We start from the raw sequence: 25,076 nt of genomic DNA on the forward strand, positions 1-25,076 counted from the left end.
ACTGGAATTGTGATAAGTGAAATAATCTGTCTGTAATCAATTGTTGGAAAAATGACTTGTGTCATGCACAAAGTAGATGTCCTAACTGACTTGCCAAAACTATAGTTTGTTAACAAAAAATGTGTGGAGTGGTTGAAAAATGAGTTAATGACACTAATCTAAGTATGTAAACTTCCGACTTCAACTGTGTGTGTGTGCGTGTGCGTGTGCGTGTGTGTGCGTGTGTGTGTGTGTGCGTGCGCATGTATATATATATATAAACATTTCCACAACAAACAAGTTTTTGCAGATAATTATGACTAACAAGTTGTCCAGAGTAGGAAACCCTCACAGGTACCCTAGTGTATAGAACAGGGGTCTCCAACAGGTTGATCCACCAGTAACTCACAGACCACCTACGAGTAGCTCGCCAAACCATTCTGACTGCAAAATGTCACTGACAAATCCCGCAAGTATCAGACACCGCAAGCTCCCATCTCATCAAAGCAACATTACCCTACCCCTGTTCTTGAAAGACCCATGACCCTTACCCTCCAGGACCTGCTCCTCCCCCAGGAACCTCTCGTTGAAGTTGAGTCCTTTCAGCAGACTGTTCTCTGACAGAATCTTCCTGCCTGCATCAGGCTTCGACAGCAGCAACCTGGGGGACAGGAGATGGAGAGGGTGGTGAAATCAGTCTCCTTACAGTGTTGTAAATCAAACTAGAGGGCCTGGAGAACAGAAACAGACAGTAGTGGACCAAACGGTTCTGTCTGACAGCCTGGATCAACCTCCTCAAAGCCTATTTATTGCTATTGCTTCACAAGATGGCTGTTTAAATGTCAGGTTAATGACAGCCCATGTAAGAAACAGAGGGGCAGGTCCTCACCTCCTGAACTGTTGTCGTGAGACCTCGTCTCCACAGAAGAGACAGACGGTGGCCAGGATGGCATTAGCTGACTGACACAGAGTCTGCTCTCTCTGGGTCACCTTCATCAGAACCGTGATCACCTGGAGAAAGAACCAGTTCAAACCAATTATTAATGACAGAAACATCTCTCCATCTCTCCAGTCAGGTAGTCCAGTTCACACCATCTATTAATGATAGAAACATCTCTCCAGTCAGGTAGTCCAGTTCACACCATCTATTAATGACAGAAACATCTCTCCATCTCTCCAGTCAGGTAGTCCAGTTCACACCATCTATTAATGATAGAAACATCTCTCCAGTCAGGTAGTCCAGTTCACACCATCTATTAATGATAGAAACATCTCTCCAGTCAGGTAGTCCAGTTCACACCATCTATTAATGATAGAAACATCTCTCCATCTCTCCAGTCAGGTAGTCCAGTTCACACCATCTATTAATGATAGAAACATCTCTCCAGTCAGGCAGTCCAGTTCACACCATCTATTAATGATAGAAACATCTCTCCAGTCAGGTAGTCCAGTTCACACCATCTATTAATGATAGAAACATCTCTCCATGTCTCCGGTCAGGTAGTCCAGTTCACACCATCTATTAATGACAGAAACATCTCTCCATCTCTCCAGTCAGGTAGTCCAGTTCACACCATCTATTAATGACAGAAACATCTCTCCATCTCTCCAGTCAGGTAGTCCAGTTCACACCATCTATTAATGATAGAAACATCTCTCCATGTCTCCGGTCAGGAAGTCCAGATCAAACCAGAACCTCCTTTCTGACCACAACACACAGTCATGTGACCTACCTCCTGTGTCCTCTCCTTCAGGACGAACTGAGACGGAGAGAGGCTGATGTCTGAGGAGTCCATGACAGAGCGTGTGTGTAGGTCAGAGTAGGGAACAGCCTTAATGAAGGCAGCCCTGCACCCAGTGTTTCTCACACAGACACACAGCTTGGAGACCTGGCCTGCTGCCACCCCCATTAGCATAGCCACGTAGCCGTCTGAACGCTTCCTGTGGTCTTCCAGAATAATGTTGCTGGTCCCTCCATAGCCTGATAGGGGGATCTGGGGGGGCGAGAGAGAGACAGAGGGGTGTTTGTATATCTCTATTTATTAAGATGTGAGGCATATAGCCAGAGCTACCTAACCCATACGTCGCCACAGACTCACAACCCATACGTCAGACTCACAACCCATACGTCGCCACAGACTCACAACCCATACGTCGCCACAGACTCACAACCCATACGTCGCCACAGACTCACAACCCATACGTCGCCACAGACTCACAACCCATACGTCGCCACAGACTCACAACCCATACGTCGCCACAGACTCACAACCCATACGTCGCCACAGACTCACAACCCATACGTCGCCACAGACTCACAACCCATACGTCGCCACAGACTCACAACCCATACGTCGCCACAGACTCACAACCCATACGTCGCCACAGACTCACAACCCATACGTCGCCACAGACTCACAACCCATACGTCATCACAGACTCATTGTGAAGTCTGAAAACATTAGACAAACTTTTAAAAGTGTAATGTCCCTTTAAGATCAGAAACCACCACTGAAAACCAGTCACTTCAATAAGTAGCTAGATCCTCGGAACCCGTAGATTTTCACGTTTCTGTTGTTGGCCTTGCACTACACACCGGACTCAAATAACCACGTCATCATCAAGCCTTTGATTCGTGGAATCAGGAGTGTAGTGCTAGGGCAACAACTACGGCCCAGGGCAACAACTACGGCCCAGGGCAACAACTACGGCCCAGGAGGAAGAAACATTGGTCTATAGGATGGTTAGGGTAGAGAGGAACCAGGATGGTTGGAGTAGAGAGGGCCAGACAGTAAACCAGGATGGTTAGGGTAGAGAGGAACCAGGATGGTTGGAGTAGAGAGGGCCAGACAGTAAACCAGGATGGTTAGGGTAGAGAGGGCCAGACAGTAAACTAGGATGGTTAGGGTAGAGAGGGCCAGACAGTAAACCAGGATGGTTAGGGTAGAGAGGGCCAGACAGTAAACCAGGATGGTTAGGGTAGAGAGGGCCAGACAGTAAACCAGGATGGTTAGGGTAGAGAGGGCCAGACAGTAAACCAGGATGGTTAGGGTAGAGAGGGCCAGACAGTAAACCAGGATGGTTGGAATAGAGAGGGCCAGACAGTAAACCAGGATGGTTGGAGTAGAGAGGGCCAGACAGTAAACCAGGATGGTTAGGGTAGAGAGGAACCAGGATGGTTGGAGTAGAGAGGGCCAGACAGTAAACCAGGATGGTTAGGGTAGAGAGGGCCAGACAGTAAACCAGGATGGTTAGGGTAGAGAGGGCCTCACAGTAAACCAGGATGGTTAGGGTAGAGAGGGCCAGACAGTAAACCAGGATGGTTAGGGTAGAGAGGGCCAGACAGTAAACCAGGATGGTTAGGGTAGAGAGGGCCCAGGATGGTTAGGGTAGAGTGGGCCAGACAGTAAACCAGGATGGTTAGGGTAGAGGGCCTCACAGTGAAACAGGATGGTTAGGGTAGAGGGCCTCACAGTAAACCAGGATGGTTAGGGTAGAGTGGGCCAGACAGTAAACCAGGATGGTTAGGGTAGAGAGGGCCTCACAGTAAACCAGGATGGTTAGGGTAGAGGGCCTCACAGTGAAACAGGATGGTTAGGGTAGAGAGGACCAGACAGTAAACCAGGATGGTTAGGGTAGAGAGGGCCCAGGATGGTTAGGGTAGAGTGGGCCAGACAGTAAACCAGGACGGTTAGGGTAGAGAGGGCCAGACAGTAAACCAGGATAGTTAGGGTAGAGAGGGCCTCACAGTAAACCAGGATGGTTAGGGTAGAGAGGTCCTCACAGTAAACCAGGATGGTTAGGGTAGAGAGGACCTCACAGTAAACCAGGATGGTTAGGGTAGAGAGGACCTCACAGTAAACCAGGATGGTTAGGGTAGAGAGGGCCTCACAGTAAACCAGGATAGTTAGGGTAGAGAGGGCCTCACAGTAAACCAGGATGGTTAGGGTAGAGGGCCTCACAGTGAAACAGGATGGTTAGGGTAGAGGGCCTCACAGTAAACCAGGATGGTTAGGGTAGAGAGGACATCACAGTAAACCAGGATGGTTAGGGTAGAGAGGGCCAGACAGTAAACCAGGATGGTTAGGGTAGAGAGGGCCCAGGATGGTTAGGGTAGAGAGGGCCAGACAGTAAACCAGGATGGTTAGGGTAGAGAGGGCCCAGGATGGTTAGGGTAGAGATGACCTCACAGTAAACCAGGATGGTTAGGGTAGAGAAGGCCTCACAGTAAACCAGGATAGTTAGGGTAGAGAGGGCCTCACAGTAAACCAGGATGGTTAGGGTAGAGGGCCTCACAGTGAAACAGGATGGTTAGGGTAGAGGGCCTCACAGTAAACCAGGATGGTTAGGGTAGAGAGGACCTCACAGTAAACCAGGATGGTTAGGGTAGAGAGGGCCGAGGATGGTTAGGGTAGAGATGACCTCACAGTAAACCAGGATGGTTAGGGTAGAGGGCCAGACAGTAAACCAGGATGGTTAGGGTAGAGTGGGCCAGACAGTAAACCAGGATGGTTAGGGTAGAGTGGGCCAGACAGTAAACCAGGATGGTTAGGGTAGAGAGGGCCAGACAGTAAACCAGGATGGTTAGGGTAGAGAGGACCTCACAATAAACCAGGATGGTTAGGGTAGAGAGGGCCCAGGATGGTTAGGGTAGAGAGGACCTCACAGTAAACCAGGATGGTTAGGGTAGAGAGGGCCCAGGATGGTTAGGGTAGAGAGGACCTCACAGTAAACCAGGATGGTTAGGGTAGAGAGGGCTCAGGATGGTTAGGGTAGAGAGGACCTCACAGTAAACCAGGATGGTTAGGGTAGAGAGGACCTCACAGTAAACCAGGATGGTTAGGGTAGAGAGGGCCGAGGATGGTTAGGGTAGAGATGACCTCACAGTAAACCAGGATGGTTAGGGTAGAGGGCCAGACAGTAAACCAGGATGGTTAGGGTAGAGTGGGCCAGACAGTAAACCAGGATGGTTAGGGTAGAGAGGGCCTCACAGTAAACCAGGATGGTTAGGGTAGAGAGGGCCTCACAGTAAACCAGGATAGTTAGGGTAGAGAGGGCCTCACAGTAAACCAGGATAGTTAGGGTAGAGAGGGCCTCACAGTGAACTTGATGCCAGGCTGTGAGGGCCTCACAGTGAACTTGATGCCAGGCTGTGAGGGCCTCACAGTGAACTTGATGCCAGGCTGTGAGGGCCTCACAGTGAACTTGATGCCAGGCTGTGAGGGCCTCACAGTGAACTTGATGCCAGGCTGTGAGGGCCTCACAGTGAACTTGATGCCAGGCTGTGAGGGCCTCACAGTGAACTTGATGCCAGGCTGTGAGGGCCTCACAGTGAACTTGATGCCAGGCTGTGAGGGCCTCACAGTGAACTTGATGCCAGGCTGTGAGGGCCTCACAGTGAACTTGATGCCAGGCTGTGAGGGCCTCACAGTGAACCAGGATAGTTAGGGTAGAGAGGGCCTCACAGTGAACTTGATGCCAGGCTGTGAGGGCCTCACATTAAACCAGGATAGTTAGGGTAGAGGGGGCCTCACAGTGAACTTGATGCCAGGCTGTGAGGGCCTCACATTAAACCAGGAAAGTTAGGGTAGAGAGGGCCTCACAGTGAACTTGATGCCAGGCTGTGAGGGCCGTACTCCAGACTGTTTGATCTCCAGCTTGGACAGGGTGCAGGCCACCCGGGTTGGGGCAAACAGCAGGTGGACAACAACATCCTCCCTGGGCCGGATAGACAGCTCTCTGTGTCGGGTCAACCTCTCCTCCTGTCCAAAACTACTCTGGAGCTGGGAGAGATATATTACATTAATAGATAGACAGGAGAGAGAGAGAGAGGAGAGAGAGATATTACATTAATAGATAGACAGGAGAGAGAGAGAGAGAGAGAGAGAGGAGAGAGAGATATTACATTAATAGATAGACAGGAGAGAGACAGGAGAGAGAGATATTACATTAATAGATAGACAGGAGAGAGACAGGAGAGAGAGAGATATTACATTAGGAGACAGAGAGAGAGACACAGATGGAGAGAGAGAGACACAGATGGAGAGAGAGACACAGATGGAGAGAGAGACACAGATGGAGAGAGAGACAGACGGAGAGAGAGACACAGACGGAGAGAGAGACACAGACGGAGAGAGAGACATGACTGTTCACTCTAATGGCTTCAAACACCACAGGAGACCACAGCCAAGTCTCCAGGCAAGCAGTCTGACACAGAGCTGTTGGAGAGGGGTAAGGAGCAGTCTGACACAGAGCTGTTGGAGAGGGTTAAGGAGCAGTCTGACACAGAGCTGTTGGAGAGGGTTAAGGAGCAGTCTGACACAGAGCTGTTGGAGAGGGTTAAGGAGCAGTCTGACACAGAGCTGTTGGAGAGGGTTAAGGAGCAGTCTGACACAGAGCTGTTGGAGAGGGTTAAGGAGCAGTCTGACACAGAGCTGTTGGAGAGGGTTAAGGAGCAGTCTGACACAGAGCTGTTGGAGAGGGTTAAGGAGCAGTCTGACACAGAGCTGTTGGAGAGGGTTAAGGAGCAGTCTGACACAGAGCTGTTGGAGAGGGTTAAGGAGCAGTCTGACACAGAGCTGTTGGAGAGGGGTAAGGAGCAGTCTGACACAGAGCTGTTGGAGAGGGGTAAGGAGCAGTCTGACAGAGCTGTTGGAGAGGGTTAAGGAGCAGTCTGACACAGAGCTGTTGGAGAGGGTTAAGGAGCAGTCTGACACAGAGCTGTTGGAGAGGGTTAAGGAGCAGTCTGACACAGAGCTGTTGGAGAGGGTTAAGGAGCAGTCTGACACAGAGCTGTTGGAGAGGGGTAAGGAGCAGTCTGACACAGAGCTGTTGGAGAGGGTTAAGGAGCAGTCTGACACAGAGCTGTTGGAGAGGGGTAAGGAGCAGTCTGACAGAGCTGTTGGAGAGGGTTAAGGAGCAGTCTGACACAGAACTGTTGGAGAGGGTTAAGGACCAGTCTGACACAGAGCTGTTGGAGAGGGTTAAGGAGCAGTCTGACACAGAGCTGTTGGAGAGGGTTAAGGAGCAGTCTGACACAGAACTGTTGGAGAGGGTTAAGGACCAGTCTGACACAGAGCTGTTGTGATTGATATCTGAAGAGTAGCTGGAGAGGGTTAAGGAGCAGTCTGACACAGAGCTGTTGTGATTGATATCTGAAGAGTAGCTGAAGGCCACATGGAGCTGGACAAGTCAAGGAGGTTTGGTTCTTACCTGGAAACAGCTGTGGTCTTGTCCTCGGATCAGCAGACGCAGGTGATGTGTTGTGTTGGGGGAGTTATTACGAAGAACCAGCTTCTGTTGTCTGTACAGGTAGAAGACCACATTCAGAGCACCACCTCCACTCCACACCACACCTCACCTCCACACCACCACCACCACACCTCCACCACACCACCTCCACCACCACCACCACCCCACCTCCACCACCCCACCTCCACCACCACACCGCCAAAATATATTGAACCTTTATTTAACTTGGCAAGACAGTTAAGAACAAATTCTTATTTACAACGACGGCCAAACCCAGACAACGCTGGGCCAATTGTGCGCCGCCCTATGGGACTCCCAATCCCGGCCGGGTAAGATACAGCCTGGAATCGAACCAAGGACTGTAGTGACACCTCTTGCAGTGACTTAGACCGCTGCGCCACTCGGGAGCAACTATGTATGGATGAATCATTATGACTAACACGTAGTAGTCTAGTAAAATGTTCCTTACACAGCCCTGCCCAGGGTGACCCCTCCCCAGGCCACAAACTGCTTGTTGGAGAGGATGGGGGGCACCTCACTGTGGGGCAGCATGCCCAGGGCAGAGACAGGACCAGGGGCAGCAGGGTTCACCCCCTCCTCTGGTACCACCTGTCCCTTCAGAACCACCTCATACTGAGGACCAGACGGCAGCACCAGGATGGTCAGAACACTGGAGGGACAAGCACAGAGAAACATCAGAACAGGAAGTATCATGAAAACACAAGGACACAGAACAACCACCCAGGGAGAAGTCTGAGCTGCCAGGACAAGGATCCTAGAGTAACAGATCAGATCTTACACTCTGAAGTACAACTCTGAGTAATGTAGAAGACTTTTTACAAGGCTAGATGTTCACAACATTGAGTAATGTAGAAGACTTTCTACAAGGCTAGATGTTCACAACTCTGAGTAATGTAGAAGGCTTTCTACAAGGCTAGATGTTCAGAGCACTGAGTAATGTAGAAGGCTTTCTACAAGGCTAGATATGTAGAAGGCTTTCCACAAGGCTAGATGGTCAGAGCACTGAGTAATGTAGAAGGCTTTCTACAAGGCTAGATGTTCACAACACTGAGTAATGTAGAAGGCTTTCTACAAGGCTAGATGTTCAGAACTGAGTAATGTAGAAGGCTTTCTACAAGGCTAGATGTTCACAACACTGAGTAATGTAGAAGGCTTTCTACAAGGCTAGACGTTCAGAGCATTGAGTAATGTAGAAGGCTTTCTACAAGGCTAGATGTTCAGAACTGAGTAATGTAGAAGGCTTTCTACAAGGCTAGATGTTCAGAACTGAGTAATGTAGAAGGCTTTCTACAAGGCTAGATGTTCACAACACTGAGTAATGTAGAAGGCTTTCTACAAGGCTAGATGTTCACAACACTGAGTAATGTAGAAGGCTTTCTACAAGGCTAGATGTTCACAACACTGAGTAATGTAGAAGGCTTTCTACAAGGCTAGATGTTCACAACACTGAGTAATGTAGAAGGCTTTCCACAAGGCTAGATGCTCAGAACTGAGTAATGTAGAAGGCTTTCTACAAGGCTAGATGTTCAGAACTGAGTAATGTAGAAGGCTTTCTACAAGGCTAGATGTTCACAACACTGAGTAATGTAGAAGGCTTTCCACAAGGCTAGATGCTCAGAACTCTGAAGTGTGTAAAAAATAAATAAATAATTAAAAAGTACCTCTCTCGGTTCTTCCTGCCGCCCTGAGAGGTGAACGAGACCACAATGCCTTGCTCCTCCCCGGCACGCAGACACAGGTCAACAGGACTCACAGAGAAACAGCTATCACCACCGCTGTTCTGTAGACAAGCACCCCCCACAGGAGGTCATATCAACCAACAGTCAGCACCACCCAGGAGGTCATATCAACCACGACACATCCCCCAGGCTTATCCAAACCACGACACATCCCCCAGGCTTATCCAAACCACGACACATCCCCCAGGCTTATCCAAACCACGACACATCCCCCATGCTTATCCAAACCACGACACATCCCCCAGGCTTATCCAAACCACGACACATCCCCCAGGCTTATCCAAACCCCGACACATCCCCCAGGCTTATCCAAACCACGACACATCCCCCAGGCTTATCCAAACCACGACACATCCCCCAGGCTTATCCAAACCACGACACATCCCCCAGGCTTATCCAAACCACAACACATCCCCCAGGCTTATCCAAACCACGACACATCCCCCAGGCTTATCCAAACCACATCCCCCAGGCTTATCCAAACCACAACACATCCCCCAGGCTTATCCAAACCACAACACATCCCCCAGGCTTATCCAAACCACAACACATCCCCCAGGCTTATCCAAACCACAACACATCCCCCAGGCTTATCCAAACCATATCCCCCAGGCTTATCCAAACCACAGATCAAACAGGGAAGTAAAAGGGACAGAATACCTTAAGTTTCAGCTGAACATCAATGTTTCCTGCGTTCTTCAGAGGCAGAGTTTGCGTGCTGGACTCACCCAACGCTGCCGAGAGGTTAACATTCTGCCCACCCCCAAAATGATATGAGGAAAGAATTACAGAAATATCACACAAAAGGTCAACCCTAACTCTAATACGGAATGTGTTATTAAGGCAATACAACACACTGGTTTCCCAGTTAAACTCTGAATATAAAGACTAGTCTCATGTCAGCAGTGCTGTGGGTCAGTTCCTACCTGCAGGTCTTTAGGGGCGTGTACTCTGGCTGTTCCAGACCTGGCTCTGAGAGGGACGCTCCTGATCACATGACTGGGGCCTGGACAGTCCACCTCGATGTCCACCCGCGCACTGTACTCATCTGCTGGACCTAGATCACCTGTATGACATCACTGTACTCATCAGCTGGACCTAGACCACCTGTATGACATCACTGTACTCATCCGCTGGACCTAGACCACCTGTATGACATCACTGTACTCATCAGCTGGACCTAGACCACCTGTATGACATCACTGTACTCATCCACTGGACCTAGACCACCTGTATGACATCACTGTACTCATCCGCTGGACCTAGACCACCTGTATGACATCACTGTACTCATCCGCTGGACCTAGACCACCTGTATGACATCACTGTACTCATCCGCTGGACCTAGACCACCTGTATAACATCACTGTACTCATCCACTGGACCTAAATCACCTGTATGACATCACTGTACAGATCAGCTGGACCTAGACCACCTGTATGACATTAGACATGACAAACATCAGCTGTGATTGGTGGCTGATTGGCATCTTCGTGTATTAATATTCACGGAGCCAGGACAGGGGTCATACCTGAACAGGACTGGTACTTCTGTGGAGCGTGGAAGTGGACCCAAACCATGAAGCTCTCTGGATTCTGAAATACAACACAAAACAACATTCCAAAACATCCCTCAAACTACTCAGCTATTGAAGTCACAAGTCACTGAGACTAGGTCACTCCAGGGTTACTCACCTCTCCGTAGCTGGCGTGCATCACGTGGTTCATGACGGACGGAGCGGCCAGTGATGTCAGAGTCCCCGCCTGCAGCAAGCCCTCCGCTGTCATGGCAACGGGACTCTTGGAGAAGGTGAAGCAGCGCCAGGCCGTGGCGTTCTAGAAATATGACATCACAAAAGACAATCTATCAAAGAGGCCTTTATAGCCAAATATTTTAAAATATCTAAGTGTTTTTGAGTAACAGAAAGATGACATTAGGCCTGGAATTTCCGGATTTTAAATGGTGCCCGACAGCCTGGCATACCGAGCCTCAGGCGACAGCCTGGCATACCGAGCCTCAGGCGACAGCCTGGCATACCGAGCTTCCAGTCTCATGTCCTGACCGATGCTCCCAGGAGGGAGGCGCCAGACAATGTAGCAGGCTAGATGACAGTAATGCTTGACCAATAGGATCATTATTAATATCTAAAGGCTTGAATTTGTCATACTGGAGGCACTGGTCCTTTTGCCAGGAGAGAAAGGCCGGTGCCTGTCGTCCTCCTTCTGCCAGGAGTTGGCTGATGAACAGTTGATGTGTGCCTCGGGATTCCATAAGGACGGGCGCCGTTGCATCCCCGATGAGTCCGTCTTCACTTGTAGCCTATGGCGATGCTGAGATGACTGTCAGAAGGACCTGATCAGGACCTCCTGAGTGGCCAAGTGGTCTAAGGTCTAAGGCACACATTGCAGTGCTAGCTGTGCCACTAGAGATTCTGGGTTAGAGTCCAGGCTCTGTCGCAGCCGGCTGGGGCGGCACACACTCGGCACAGCGTCGTCCGGGTTAGGGGATGGGTTTGGCCGGCAGGGATGTCTTTGTCCCATCGCGCACTAGCGACTCCTGTGGCGGGACGGGCGCAGTGCAGGACCTGATCACATGACGAACATTGACTAATAAGAATTGAGATAACTGACAGAGCCATGTGAGTGAGGTGCTTTGAAGCACAGCGATTGGCAGCGGGGAGAAGGGAATTATAATTATTATACTAACCCAAAGGGCACAACGGACACTTTGGCTGCAAGGAATGTACATTTTAGGTAGCATTACGGCCGGCCACACAAGGGGACATCGAGGGCCATGGCTGTTGAAATTGAGGGCAGCAGGACAAAGTTCTGCACAACCCAGACAGAAGAATACTGACCCACAAAACACTAGTTATTGTCCCGAAGCTGTACTGCATTCCATTGTACTGCACTGCATCGCACTGCATCGTACTGCATCGTACTGCACTGCATCGCACTGCATCGCACTGCATCACACTGCATCGCACTGCATCGTACTGCACTGCATCGTACAGCACTGCATTGCACTGCATCGTACTGCACAGCATCGTACTGCACCGCACAGCATCGTACTGCACCGCACAGCATCGTACTGCACCGCACCGTACTGCACCGCACTGCACCGCACAGCACCGTACTGCACCGCACAGCATCGTACTGCACCGCACAGCATCGTACTGCACCGCACCGTACTGCACCGCACTGCACCGCACAGCACCGTACTGCACCGCACAGCATCGTACTGCACCGTACTGCACCGCACTGCACCGCACAGCACCGTACTGCACCGTACTGCACCGCACAGCATCGTACTGCACCGCACAGCATCGTACTGCACCGCACAGCACTGCACCGCACAGCAACGTACTGCACTGTATTGCATGGTAATGTAGCGCATAGCATTGTATTGTACTGCATGGTAATGTAGCGCATAGCATTGTATTGTACTGCATGGTAATGTAGCGCATAGCATTGTATTGTATTGCATGGTAATGTAGCGTATAGCATTGTACTGTATTGTGTTGTAATGTAATGTACTGTAATGTACTGCATAGCATTGTATGGTAATGTAGTGCATTGTATTGTATGGTAATGTAGTGCATTGTATTGTATGGTAATGTAGTGCATTGTATTGTCTTACAGCACTGATAACCAGTCTAATAGGTACGGTGGCCTGAGTCCTGTTCAGCAGCTTCAGAGGGAGAGCTTTGGCACTGCCACCTGCCAGGTCTCCGAAGTCCAGACTGCCACACTTCCCTACATCCACCTGGAGAGGAGAAACCACCCGGAACACAGTGTGTTACAGTGGAGAAACCACCCAGAACACAGTGTGTTACAGTGGAGAAACCACCCAGAGCACAGTGTGTTACAGTGGAGAAACCACCCAGAGCACAGTGTGTTACAGTGGAGAAACCACCCGGAACACAGTGTGTTACAGTGGAGAAACCACCCGGAACACAGTGTGTTATAGTGGAGAAACCACCCGGAACACAGTGTGTTACAGTGGAGAAACCACCCGGAACACAGTGTGTTACAGTGGAGAAACCACCCGGAACACAGTGTGTTACAGTGGAGAAACCACCCGGAACACAGTGTGTTACAGTGGAGAAACCCCCCGGAACACAGTGTGTTACAGTGGAGAAACCCCCCAGAACACAGTGTGTTACAGTGGAGAAACCCCCCAGAACACAGTGTGTTACAGTGGAGAAACAACCCAGAACACAGTGTGTTACAGTGGAGAAACAACCCAGAACACAGTGTGTTACAGTGGAGAAACCACCCAGAACACAGTGTGTTACAGTGGAGAAACCACCCGGAACACAGTGTGTTACAGTGGAGAAACCACCCGGAACACAGTGTGTTACAGTGGAGAAACCACCCGGAACACAGTGTGTTATAGTGGAGAAACCACCCGGAACACAGTGTGTTACAGTGGAGAAACCACCCGGAACACAGTGTGTTACAGTGGAGAAACCACCCGGAACACAGTGTGTTACAGTGGAGAAACCACCCGGAACACAGTGTGTTACAGTGGAGAAACCCCCCAGAGCACAGTGTGTTACAGTGGAGAAACCCCCCAGAACACAGTGTGTTACAGTGGAGAAACCACCCAGAACACAGTGTGTTACAGTGGAGAACCACCCAGAACACAGTGTGTTACAGTGGAGAAACCACCCAGAGCACAGTGTGTTACAGTGGAGAAACCACCCGGAACACAGTGTGTTACAGTGGAGAAACCACCCGGAACACAGTGTGTTACAGTGGAGAAACCACCCGGAACACAGTGTGTTACAGTGGAGAAACCCCCCAGAGCACAGTGTGTTACAGTGGAGAAACCCCCCAGAACACAGTGTGTTACAGTGGAGAAACCACCCAGAACACAGTGTGTTACAGTGGAGAACCACCCAGAACACAGTGTGTTACAGTGGAGAAACCACCCAGAGCACAGTGTGTTACAGTGGAGAAACCACCCGGAACACAGTGTGTTACAGTGGAGAAACCACCCGGAACACAGTGTGTTACAGTGGAGAAACCACCCAGAACACAGTGTGTTACAGTGGAGAAACCACCCGGAACACAGTGTGTTACAGTGGAGAAACCACCCAGAACACAGTGTGTTACAGTGGAGAAACCACCCGGAACACAGTGTGTTACAGTGGAGAAACCACCCGGAACACAGTGTGTTACAGTGGAGAAACCACCCAGAGCACAGTGTGTTACAGTGGAGAAACCCCCCAGAACACAGTGTGTTACAGTGGAGAAACCCCCCAGAACACAGTGTGTTACAGTGGAGAAACCCCCCAGAACACAGTGTGTTACAGTGGAGAAACCACCCAGAACACAGTGTGTTACAGTGGAGAAACCACCCAGAACACAGTGTGTTACAGTGGAGAAACCACCCAGAACACAGTGTGTTACAGTGGAGAAACCACCCGGAACACAGTGTGTTACAGTGGAGAACCACCCAGAACACAGTGTGTTATCGGTTATAGTGGAGAAACAACATAACTGACATGAACCAACTAGAACAGAGACCTTGAGGTTTTACACAACTGTTATTTCAAAACACTGAAATATAAGAAGTAAAACAAACCAAACAGGAAGTATGCCCACGTAGTAGGTGTCCTTCCTGTCCTGACATGGACTCAAAGCTAACTAACGATCGACAATAGTTGATCTTGGGACTCCTCACTTGGGATTCAAGCCAACAACTGATCAGCCACACCCCCCTTACCTCCAGAGCAGGGTTCTCTGCCATGGCGACGAGGACCACCCTCTTGGCGAACACCTCGGCGCGGGCGACAGCCTGGGCCTCAGCGGAGGCAGGCCAGGAGGAGACACTGAGGACAGCTTGGTACACCCCGGCCTGAGGTGGGATGAACAACACCTTCTGCTCCTCCGTGCTCTTAGGGCCAATGATGGTCTTGTTCTTCACTATCAGCCACTGGTACGGGAATGAATCAACCTGGGTGGGACAGGAAATGGTCATTATGGTTTGACAGCAGTTCCTAGTTCTTCAGAGTGGTTACATTTCCGGGAGTATTTATTGGCTCTCAATTTGCTTAAAATATTCTCTAGCATTTCTTTTTTTATTTTTTTACATTTACACATTTGTTGACACTATTTCAGACCATACAATTCTCTCTAAATCATTGTCCTCTTTACAAATTTCTTAGAAACAAAATGACACCTTCTCTCCGTTGATGGCCAGACTGGTGACGGTGATGGAGACCTGCTGCCAGCGCTCGGAGGGGTTGAAGATGCCCAGTGAGGTCTGAGAGGAGATGCCCACACAGCAGGCATGGGGGAACCTCAGCTCCTCAGGGATCACGACCTGGGCTGGAGGATTGGAGAGGGAGAGAGGGGTCCAGGGTTATCTTAAAGCTTACAAAAATTACATGTATTTAAAAATCACTCGAGTGAGATGAACCGTTTTGAACTCTTCCTACTGCAACACACCCTCTTATCGCGAGTGATTCAAGAGAACATTCCAGAACTGATTGAAGACTTTACCTGTGGGTTCAGGAAGGCTGCCGTCAGACCACGAGGCTACACAGTGCTGGTTGTAGGGGTTCCCCTCCATCAGTCCTGGGTCCAAGGGTTTGAGGTGGGGGTTAGAGCAGTGGTACAGACCCCCGGGACCTCCTGGTCCACCTGGCCCAGAGACACCCAGACCCCCAGAGCTGTGGAGGTGTCTGACTGAGGGGTCAACGTTGGGTCCTAACCGTGAGGACATAGCATGACCATACAGGCCGTTCCCAGCTGCTGCCATGTGGTGGTAGGGAGCAGGCAGAGGGAGACCAGGGTGAAGAGCTCCATCTGAGCCCAGGTTCTGCTGTGCCAGCTGGGAACTGAAGAGGGAGCGCCCCGTCAGGAGGCTAGGGACCCCTGGAGGCAGGTCCACCATGGAGCCCTGGGGCTTGAAGCTGGAGATGGGCATGTAGCACAGGTCCTCGGAGGAAGGCAAGCCGAAGACCGTCCTGGCCCCAGGATAGACCTCACTCCCCTGGGCTGAGACTCCAGACCACTGCTGGTTCCCTTGGCCCCCCATACCGCTGGGCTGCTGGATGTTCAGGTTGCTGGAGTAGCCAGAATCCAACTTGGTGAGAAGGTGTGAGTTGGGTTCGGAGTGGCGTTTCTGCTGGTTGTAGTCTCTATTGTTCCCACAGTGATAGTTACACTCACTCTGGCTGCGTGTGAAGCCCAGACCTGAACCACTCCGCAGGTCTACCGAGCCACTACGAGGACCGTTCGAGTGGTGAGGAGACTCTGGGCTCTTGGACTGTCTAGGAGGACAGAGGACGTCTGTAGAACGGTGAGGAGGTAGCTCCTGACCTGTAGGACTCTGGGTATCAGCCCCTTCTACTGGCGGGGTGGGACTGGCCCTGATGATAGTGGTGCTCAGAGACATGGTGCCATGACTCTGGGGAAGGGAGAGAGATATCACAGTCAGTTGGTTATTCCTTCATGTGGTAACTCCACGACATGACATAGCTGAGTATTTCCAGGCAGATGACCGTCATTCAACTTAACATTGTGCAACAACAAGCAAGACAAGCACCCAAAACTCAAGGTTACTTCACCTCGGTTCTCTGATGAGAGATTCAGCGCCGTCAGAAAATATTCACATCCCTTTGACTTTTTCCACAAAATACTTTGGAAAATGTCAAAGCGGAAGAAAAATGTGAACATTTGTAAAACATTTCTGTAAAAATTAATCACTAATATAATGTTGCCTAGACAAGTCTTCAACCCCCTGAGTCAATACATGTTGACAGTGATTACTGCTGTGAGTCTTTCTGGGTAAATCTAAGAGCGTTCCACACCTGGATTGTGCAACATTGGCCCATTCTTCTTCATGTTCTGTCAAATGGGTTGCTGATCATTGCCAGACAACCATTTTCAGGTCTTGCCATAGATTTATAAGCAGAATTATGTCAAAAGTGTAAACTTGGCCACTCAGAAACATTCACTGGTCTTCTTGGTAAGCAACTCCAGGGTAGATTTGGCCTTGTGTTGTCGGTTATTGTCCTGCTGAAAGGTGAATCCCAGTGTCTGGTGGAAAGCAGACTGAAGCAGGGTTTCCTCTGGGATTTTGCCTGTGATTAGCTCCATTCTGTTTCTTTTTATCCTAAAAAAAACTCAACGATGACAAGCATACCCATAACATGATGCAGTCACCACAATGCTTGAAAATATGAAGAGTGGTACTCAGTGTTGTGTTGTATTGGATTTGAACCAAACAGGACAAAAAGTGAATTGCTTTGCCACATTTGTTTTGCAGTTTTACTTTAGTGCCTTGTTGCAAACAGGATGCATGTTTTGGAATGTTTGTATTCTATACAGACCTTTTCACTATGTCAATTAGGTTAGTATTGTGGACTAACTACAACGTTGATCCATCCTCAGTTCTCCTATCACAGCAATTAAACTAACTGTTTTGAAGTCACCATTGAAATCACTGAGGGGTTTCCTTCCTCTCCGGCAACTGAGTTAGGAAGGACGCCTGTATCATTTTAGTGACTGGGTGTATTGATACACCATCCAAAGTGTAATTAATAACTTCACCATGCTCAAAGAGTTATTCAATGTCAGATTTTTATTTATTTTGACCCATCTACCAACAGGTACCCTTCTTTACGAGGCATTGGAAAAACCTCCCTGGTCTTTGTGGTTGAATCTGTGTTTGAAATGCACTGCTTGACTGACCGCTTCGCTTCCACTGGATGTCAACAGTCTTTAGAAATTGGTTGAGGTTTTTCCTTTGTGTAATGAAGAAGTAACCCTGTTCAGAACGAGGGTCACTTGTAGTGTACTGTTAGAGGCGCGTGACCAGAACGCTAGCTACAGTTTGTTTTCCTCCTGTATTGAACACAGATTATCCCGCCTTCAATTTGATCGATTATATACGTACAAAAATACCTAAAGTTACAAAAGTAGTTTGAAATGTTTTGGCAAAGTTTAAAGGTAAATTAAGATATTTTGAAGTCACGTTGAGCAAGTTGGAACCGGTGTTTTTCTGCATCAAACGCACCAAATAAATGGACATTTAGGATATATATATATATATATATATATATATATATAAAACTGTTTCAGTGTATATATATATATATATATAGAGGGAATTAAATCAAACAAAAGGACAAAAGGACCATTTGTGATGTGAAATATGCTTTTCTCTCTGTTTACGGAGGTGCTATCCTCAGATAATAGCATCGTTTGCTTTCGCCGAAAAGCCTTTTTGAAATCTGACATGTTGGCTGGATTCACAAGTGTATCTTTAATTTGCCATCTTACACGTGTGATTTCATGAATGTTTGATTTTTATAGTAATTTATTTGAATTTGGCACTCTGCATTTTCCCTGGCTTTAGGCCAGGCGGGACGCTAGCGTCACACATATCCCAGAGAGGTTTACAGTGGAGGAAGCATAGAGCCACGGACAACAGAGCATGGGTAAGATTTCTGTTTTTGAGAAGTGGTGTGACCCAAAAACACACCACTTGTCATACAGTGAGCGTGTAGAAGGGGCCCAGGCACTCTGGATAGTCTCAATGGCGACAAGTGGCAGGCCAGTCGCATTAAGATTCAACCTCTCACGGGCCACACCCAGGGTTTCTGGGTGAGGGTGAAGAATCTCCCCGTTCACTTGGCTCAGAAGATCCTTGTGCGACGGAATCTACCAGGGCTGGTCGTAAAGCACAGCTTGCATTGGCCAATCAGGGCCTACCAGGAAGACGAATGAGCCCTGCTCCCTCACTGAGGCTAGAGAGGAGAGGATGAGGGTAGAGGATGAGGCATGAGTCCTGTTCCCTCACTGTGGCTAGAGAGGAGAGGATGAGGGTAGAGGATGAGGGATGAGTCCTGTTCCCTCACTGTGGCTAGAGATGAGAGTATCAGGGTAGAGGATGAGTCCTGTTCCCTCACTGTAGCTAGAGAGGAGAGTATCAGTGTAGAGAATGAGGGATGAGTCCTGTTCCTTCACTGTGGATAGAGGAGAGTATCAGGGAAGAGGATGAGTCCTGTACCCTCACTTTCTAGAGAGGAGAGTATCAGGGTAGATAATGAGGGATGAGTCCTGTTCCCTCACTGAGGCTAGAGAGGAGAGTATCAGGGTAGAGGATGAGTCCTGTACCCTCACTTTCTAGAGAGGAGAGTATCCGTGTCGAGGATGAGGGATGAGGCCTGTTCCCTCACTGAGGCTAGAGAGGAGAGTATCAGGGTAGAGGATGAGTCCTGTTCCCTCACTGTGGCTAGAGAGGAGAGTATCAGGGTAGAGGATGAGTCCTGTACCCTCACTTTCTAGAGAGGAGAGTATCCGTGTCGAGGATGAGGGATGAGGCCTGTTCCCTCACTGAGGCTAGAGAGGAGAGTATCAGGGTAGATGAGTCCTGTTCCCTCACTGTGGCTAGAGAGGAGAGTATCAGGGTAGAGGATGAGTCCTGTTCCCTCACTGAGGCTAGAGAGGAGAGTATCAGGGTAGAGGATGAGTCCTGTTCCCTCACTGTGGCTAGAGAGGAGAGTATCAGGGTAGAGGATGAGTCCTGTTCCCTCACTGAGGCTAGAGAGGAGAGTATCAGGGTAGAGGATGAGTCCTGTTCCCTCACTGTGGCTAGAGAGGAGAGTATCAGGGTAGAGGAGGAGTCCTGTTCCCTCACTGAGGCTAGAGAGGAGAGTATCAGGGTAGAGGAGGAGTCCTGTTCCCTCACTGAGGCTAGAGAGGAGAGTATCAAGGTAGAGGATGAGTCCTGTTCCCTCACATGTGACATGTTGTATTTTCACTGAGTCCTCCAAGACACTGGTCTGTTAGTGGAGCCAGAGCACCTTCTGGGATCCAAGACACTTGTATGCAACAGATACTTGTTGTTGATATGGGCAGTGTTAACACACGGTGGTTTGGGGACAGTGCTTGGTGGCGACTGGAAATGTGTCCTCCTGCCTCGGGTACTTGAACGAGAGTCGGGGATGAGCTGTGGTACGGAGGGCATTTCGGGGTTGAGTGAACTCCTATTTTACCTGTGAGCGTGCGCATGGAAATGAGCCGCTGCACGCCAGGCAGGGTTTTGGGAGCACAGAGGTGCCTCTCGATTTCCCCTTTGCAGGGATAACAGTCTCTGTGGTTGGAGTGGCTAGCTTTGCAGCGTGGACTTGCCTAGGTAAGTCAGTTAAGAACAAATTCTTATTTTCAATGACGGCCTAGGAACAGTGGGTTAACTGTCAGAACGACAGATTTGTCAGCTTGGGGATTTGAAATTGCAACCTTCCGGTTACTAGTCCAACGCTCTAACCACTAGGCTACCCTGCCGCCCCACATTACTATCCCAGTTGTAGCCATAAGCTAGCTAGCGTTAGTCTAGTTGGCTAGCACAAAGCTATGCAGAGAAAGTGTGTGCTTTCCCCTGTCTTTCAACAAGAGAAACGGTAGCGATTCCACCTCTCCAGGTATGGAAAGCTAGCCAAGGGAAACTGCGCGTTGGCAGATGAAGCTTTCCAGCGGGCTAGCCAAGGGAAACTGCGCGTTGGCAGATGAAGCTTTCCAGCAGGCTAGCCAAAGGGAACTGCGCATTGGCAGATGTAGCGTTCTAGCGGGCTAGCCAAGTTAGCTTAAGCCTCACGGCATGGGTTATCCCGGTCGGGATGGCTAGCCGTGTCACGTTAGCTACCACCGGAGACAGAAGTAGAAAACACATTTTCATTTCGCTACCGAACACTATGGACTCCATTGACCTCACGGTTTAAACTGAACTGTTAAGCAGGAAGACAGGAATTAAAGTCATACTGAGGTGAGCTTCAGGAGCCGTCCTGATCACTTCCTGATCACTTCCGGCCCTCGGTCAGACGACGTGTGATTGATCTCTTGGTCATTTGTAAACTGCCTGATGGAATCTCACTGAGACATGGAAAGGAGTATTTGAAAGAAGCCCGTACGAGGTCCAGTCCCTGCCTACTATACCTTGTGTCTGTCAGGAGTTGGGACGCCGGTTGTGTTGAGAGCCGTGCTGTCATTCAGAGAGATGTATGTCAGTCTGCTGAGGCTGGGACTGGAACAGCTCCACTCAGACTGGGGAGGAGTGAGATCACTGGGACGTCTCCTGTCCCCTACACTGGGGGAGGGGGGCGACACAGTCCTGTCGAGGCACCAGAAACCAGAGAGAAATAGAAGATTTAGGAAGTAGAGTTACACAGTAGAGGGCAACAACCTGACACATCGGATTGATTTAATAATTGATTGATTTGAAGCAGCCGTGTACCCTTCTTGGCTGGGGAAGGAGGTCTGTGAGGGGGAGGAGTGGGTGAGAGGAGAGGTGGAGGGTCTGAAGGTGCACTGGCTCTGCTCTGGTCCTCCGGCATGATGCACAGGAGTACCTGGAGACACATCTACAGAGAACAACAAATTACTATCATCACCTGATCAAGACATTAATACAATCTAACCAGAGAACAACACCTGACCAGGACATTAATACAATCTAACCAGAGAACAACACCTGACCAGGACATTAATACAATCTAACCAGAGAACAACACCTGACCAGGACATTAATACAATCTAACCAGAGAACATCACCTGACCAGGACATTAATACAATCTAACCAGAGAACAACACCTGACCAGGACATTAATACAATCTAACCAGAGAACATCACCTGACCAGGACATTAATACAATCTAACCAGAGAACAACACCTGACCAGGACATTAATACAATCTAACCAGAGAACAACACCTGACCAGGACATTAATACAATCTAACCAGAGAACAACACCTGACCAGGACATTAATACAATCTAACCAGAGAACATCACCTGACCAGGACATTAATACACTCCTTAGCCAATTAACTAAATCCTCCTTTATCATTATCTGCAGAACACAAGACCAGGAAATCACCTCAAATAAACTATAATCAACATTGAAAAACCAGATGTCCCAATCTGGCCGGAAGGACCAGGAAAAGAATGGGATCGAAACTAAGCTAAGCTTAACAAACATGTTAATTCCTCTCTTAAATGAGTTGAAGAGCTGAATAAGGTTGTTGACTGGACCAGAGACTGACCGTACGTCCTGTGTGCAGCAGCAGGCTGGGGGCTGTGACACGAGGAAGTAAAACCAACATGTTTGGCCACAGTGTTGGGAGGAGCTTCTCCAACACTCTTCTCCAGGCCACTGGGTTTCTCCTGCTGTGTTGTACTGCTCCCTGTAGCGTGGGTCTTCACTGTGCTCCTCCTGGTTCTCTGGGAGGGGGATGTGATGTCTCTGAGGGACAGCGGCCCTGAGGAGAACTGACCAGAGCCCACATACTTCCTCCCTGGTTTACCAGAGGCTGTAGGGATGGAACTGGCCCTGGGACGGGGGATGGAACTCCTCCTCGCCTCCGTCTTGTTAGCTGGGCCTACTCCACTCTGACCAGAACCTGGATGTAGCCCAGCAGAGACTGGACGGGTCATAGCAGCAGGGTAACCTTGTGTCAAACCTGCCTTAGCCTCTACGCCAGAGGAGATATCTCCCTTGGTGCTAGCCTGGTATTCGGTAGCCTGGTGTTGATAACCCGAGCTCTCGTTCTCCACAGTAACAACAAGTGATGCAGCCTGGGACTTCCTGTGGGAGTTGAGGCTGTCGGCCCAGCCGAGGAAGTCAAAAGTGTAGTGGGAGGAGCCTGGCTGGTCGCTGTCGCTGCTGGTGGATACCTCGGTCTGCTTCAGGTACTTTTCAATGTCGAAGGCACTCAGGTCCCTGACACACTGGCTCCTCTGTAGAGTCTCCAGCAGGTCCCCGGCACACTGGCTCCTCTGTAGAGTCTCCAGCAGGTCCCCGGCACACTGGCTCCTCTGTAGAGTCTCCAGTAGGATTCTCTGGTCCAGTTGAACCTGGTTAGGGCTGGGCTGGTCCAGTTGAACCTGATTAGGGCTGGGTGTTTGCTCTTCCAGGACAGAGGCTGGGAAACAGAATCAAATCTCCTTTACATTATTCATGACCTGGTGAAGTGGTGCATACATCACCTTCCAATAAACACAACAGACACACAGAAGTAAAGAGTAACATGTCAGATGTAGTATGAATATGGGGTACTCGACACACCTTTCTGGTGTTGCCTCTGTACCCTACTCCTCTTTGACAGCTCCATGATCATGGCAGCCAGCTGGGAGGGCTCGGAGGAGATGGAGGCATCTGCGATGGCCGAGGCAATGGTGCTGATAGACAACATGAGGTTAGATTGGTCTGTGCCGGGGCTGGGGCCCAGGCTGCCGGGGGAGGCTGGGGGAAGGGTCTGGCTGGGGGAGAGCAGGGCCTCAGGGAGGGGGGAGGCTGAGGGAAGGGTCTGGCTGGGGGAGAGCAGGGCCTGAGGGAGGGGGGAAGAGGCTGATTCACAAGGCTCTGGCTCGTCATCTCCTGTAGGTGATACCCTGTCTGGATCTGCCTCCACAGTCTTGTCCAAGTCCTCTACAATAACAACACATTGGAAGTATCAGTCACCATGCGTGATACTCTGAATATGACTGATGAGTTTAAAATGAGGAATAAAGATGACAGTGATCAAGTAAGAAAAATTATGCCAAACCAAGTCAGAATGTACTGGACGGCCTCACAGTGGGAATCAGGAATAAGTGTCTTACTGCCTGGCCTGGCCGGCCTCACAGTGGGAATCAGGAATAAGTGTCTTACTGCCTGGCCGGCCTCACAGTGGGAATCAGGAATAAGTGTCTTACTGCCTGGCCTGGACGGCCTCACAGTGGGAATCAGGAATAAGTGTCTTACTGCCTGGACGGCCTCACAGTGGGAATCAGGAATAAGTGTCTTACCGGCTGGCCTGGCCGGCCTCACAGTGGGAATCAGGAATAAGTGTCTTACTGCCTGGCCTGGCCTCACAGTGGGAATCAGGAATAAGTGTCTTACTGCCTGGCCTGGCCTCACAGTGGGAATCAGGAATAAGTGTCTTACTGCCTGGGCGGCCTCACAGTGAGAATCAGGAATAAGTGTCTTACTGCCTGGACGGCCTCACAGTGGGAATCAGGAATAAGTGTCTTACTGCCTGGCCGGCCTCACAGTGGGAATCAGGATTAAGTGTCTTAATGCCTGGCCGGCCTCGCAGTGGGAATGAGGAATAAGTGTCTTACTGCCTGGCCTGGCCGGCCTCACAGTGGGAATCAGGAATAAGTGTCTTACTGCCTGGCCTGGCCGGCCTCACAGTGAGAATCAGGAATAAGTGTCTTACTGCCTGGCCGGCCTCACAGTGAGAATCAGGAATAAGTGTCTTACCGGCTGGCCGGCCTCACAGTGAGAATCAGGAATAAGTGTCTTACTGCCTGGCCGGCCTCACAGTGAGAATCAGGAATAAGTGTCTTACTGCCTGGCCGGCCTCACAGTGAGAATCAGGAATAAGTGTCTTACTGGCTGGCCTGGCCGGCCTCACAGTGAGAATCAGGAATAAGTGTCTTACTGGCTGGCCTGGCCGGCCTCACAGTGGGATTCAGGAATAAGTGTCTTACCGGCTGGCCTGGCCGGCCTCACAGTGGGAATCAGGAATAAGTGTCTTACTGGCTGGCCTGGCCTCACAGTGGGAATCAGGAATAAGTGTCTTACTGCCTGGCCTGGCCGGCCTCACAGTGAGAATCAGGAATAAGTGTCTTACTGCCTGGCCGGCCTCACAGTGAGAATCAGGAATAAGTGTCTTACTGCCTGGCCTGGCCGGCCTCACAGTGAGAATCAGGAATAAGTGTCTTACTGCCTGGCCTGGACGGCCTCACAGTGGGAATCAGGAATAAGTGTCTTACTGCCTGGCCTGGACGGCCTCACAGTGAGAATCAGGAATAAGTGTCTTACTGCCTGGCCGGCCTCACAGTGAGAATCAGGAATAAGTGTCTTACTGCCTGGCCTGGCCGGCCTCACAGTGAGAATCAGGAATAAGTGTCTTACTGCCTGGCCGGCCTCACAGTGAGAATCAGGAATAAGTGTCTTACTGGCTGGCCTGGCCGGCCTCACAGTGGGAATCAGGAATAAGTGTCTTACTGCCTGGCCGGCCTCACAGTGAGAATCAGGAATAAGTGTCTTACTGCCTGGCCGGCCTCACAGTGAGAATCAGGA

General features: G+C 49.9%; 1 protein-coding gene across 11 annotated transcripts in view; it reads right to left on the bottom strand.

The window, feature by feature from the left end:
• LOC110511365 (centrosomal protein of 192 kDa) overlaps positions 1-25,076 on the bottom strand; it is an 88,388-nt gene that overhangs the window by 24,112 nt on the left and 39,200 nt on the right. For 10 of the 11 annotated variants that reach the window (XR_016491536.1, XM_090219259.1, XM_090219249.1 and 7 more), the window contains 19 exons: positions 23,073-23,435; positions 22,051-22,929; positions 21,243-21,369; positions 20,945-21,119; positions 15,503-16,412; positions 15,180-15,328; positions 14,724-14,954; positions 12,630-12,755; positions 10,685-10,825; positions 10,522-10,585; positions 9,917-10,056; positions 9,651-9,743; positions 8,913-9,031; positions 7,700-7,900; positions 7,192-7,282; positions 5,583-5,762; positions 1,713-1,973; positions 869-990; positions 531-640 (listed from right to left, as the gene is read on the bottom strand). Coding sequence is in view for 10 of the 11 variants with exons in the window: in XM_090219259.1 (XP_090075385.1) it covers positions 531-640; positions 869-990; positions 1,713-1,973; positions 5,583-5,762; positions 7,192-7,282; positions 7,700-7,900; positions 8,913-9,031; positions 9,651-9,743; positions 9,917-10,056; positions 10,522-10,585; positions 10,685-10,825; positions 12,630-12,755; positions 14,724-14,954; positions 15,180-15,328; positions 15,503-16,412; positions 20,945-21,119; positions 21,243-21,369; positions 22,051-22,929; positions 23,073-23,435 (4,482 nt within the window). In the remaining variant the exon portion in view is untranslated. Of the gene's footprint in view, positions 1-530; positions 641-868; positions 991-1,712; positions 1,974-5,582; positions 5,763-7,191; positions 7,283-7,699; positions 7,901-8,912; positions 9,032-9,650; positions 9,744-9,916; positions 10,057-10,214; positions 10,344-10,521; positions 10,586-10,684; positions 10,826-12,629; positions 12,756-14,723; positions 14,955-15,179; positions 15,329-15,502; positions 16,413-20,944; positions 21,120-21,242; positions 21,370-22,050; positions 22,930-23,072; positions 23,436-25,076 lie in introns of those variants that run through there. The other variant, XM_090219273.1, reaches the window with a different exon arrangement.

This window comes from Oncorhynchus mykiss, chromosome 3 (genome assembly GCF_057628025.1).
Source record: "Oncorhynchus mykiss isolate SJ-2025 chromosome 3, ASM5762802v1, whole genome shotgun sequence".
Lineage (NCBI taxonomy): Eukaryota > Metazoa > Chordata > Actinopteri > Salmoniformes > Salmonidae > Oncorhynchus > Oncorhynchus mykiss.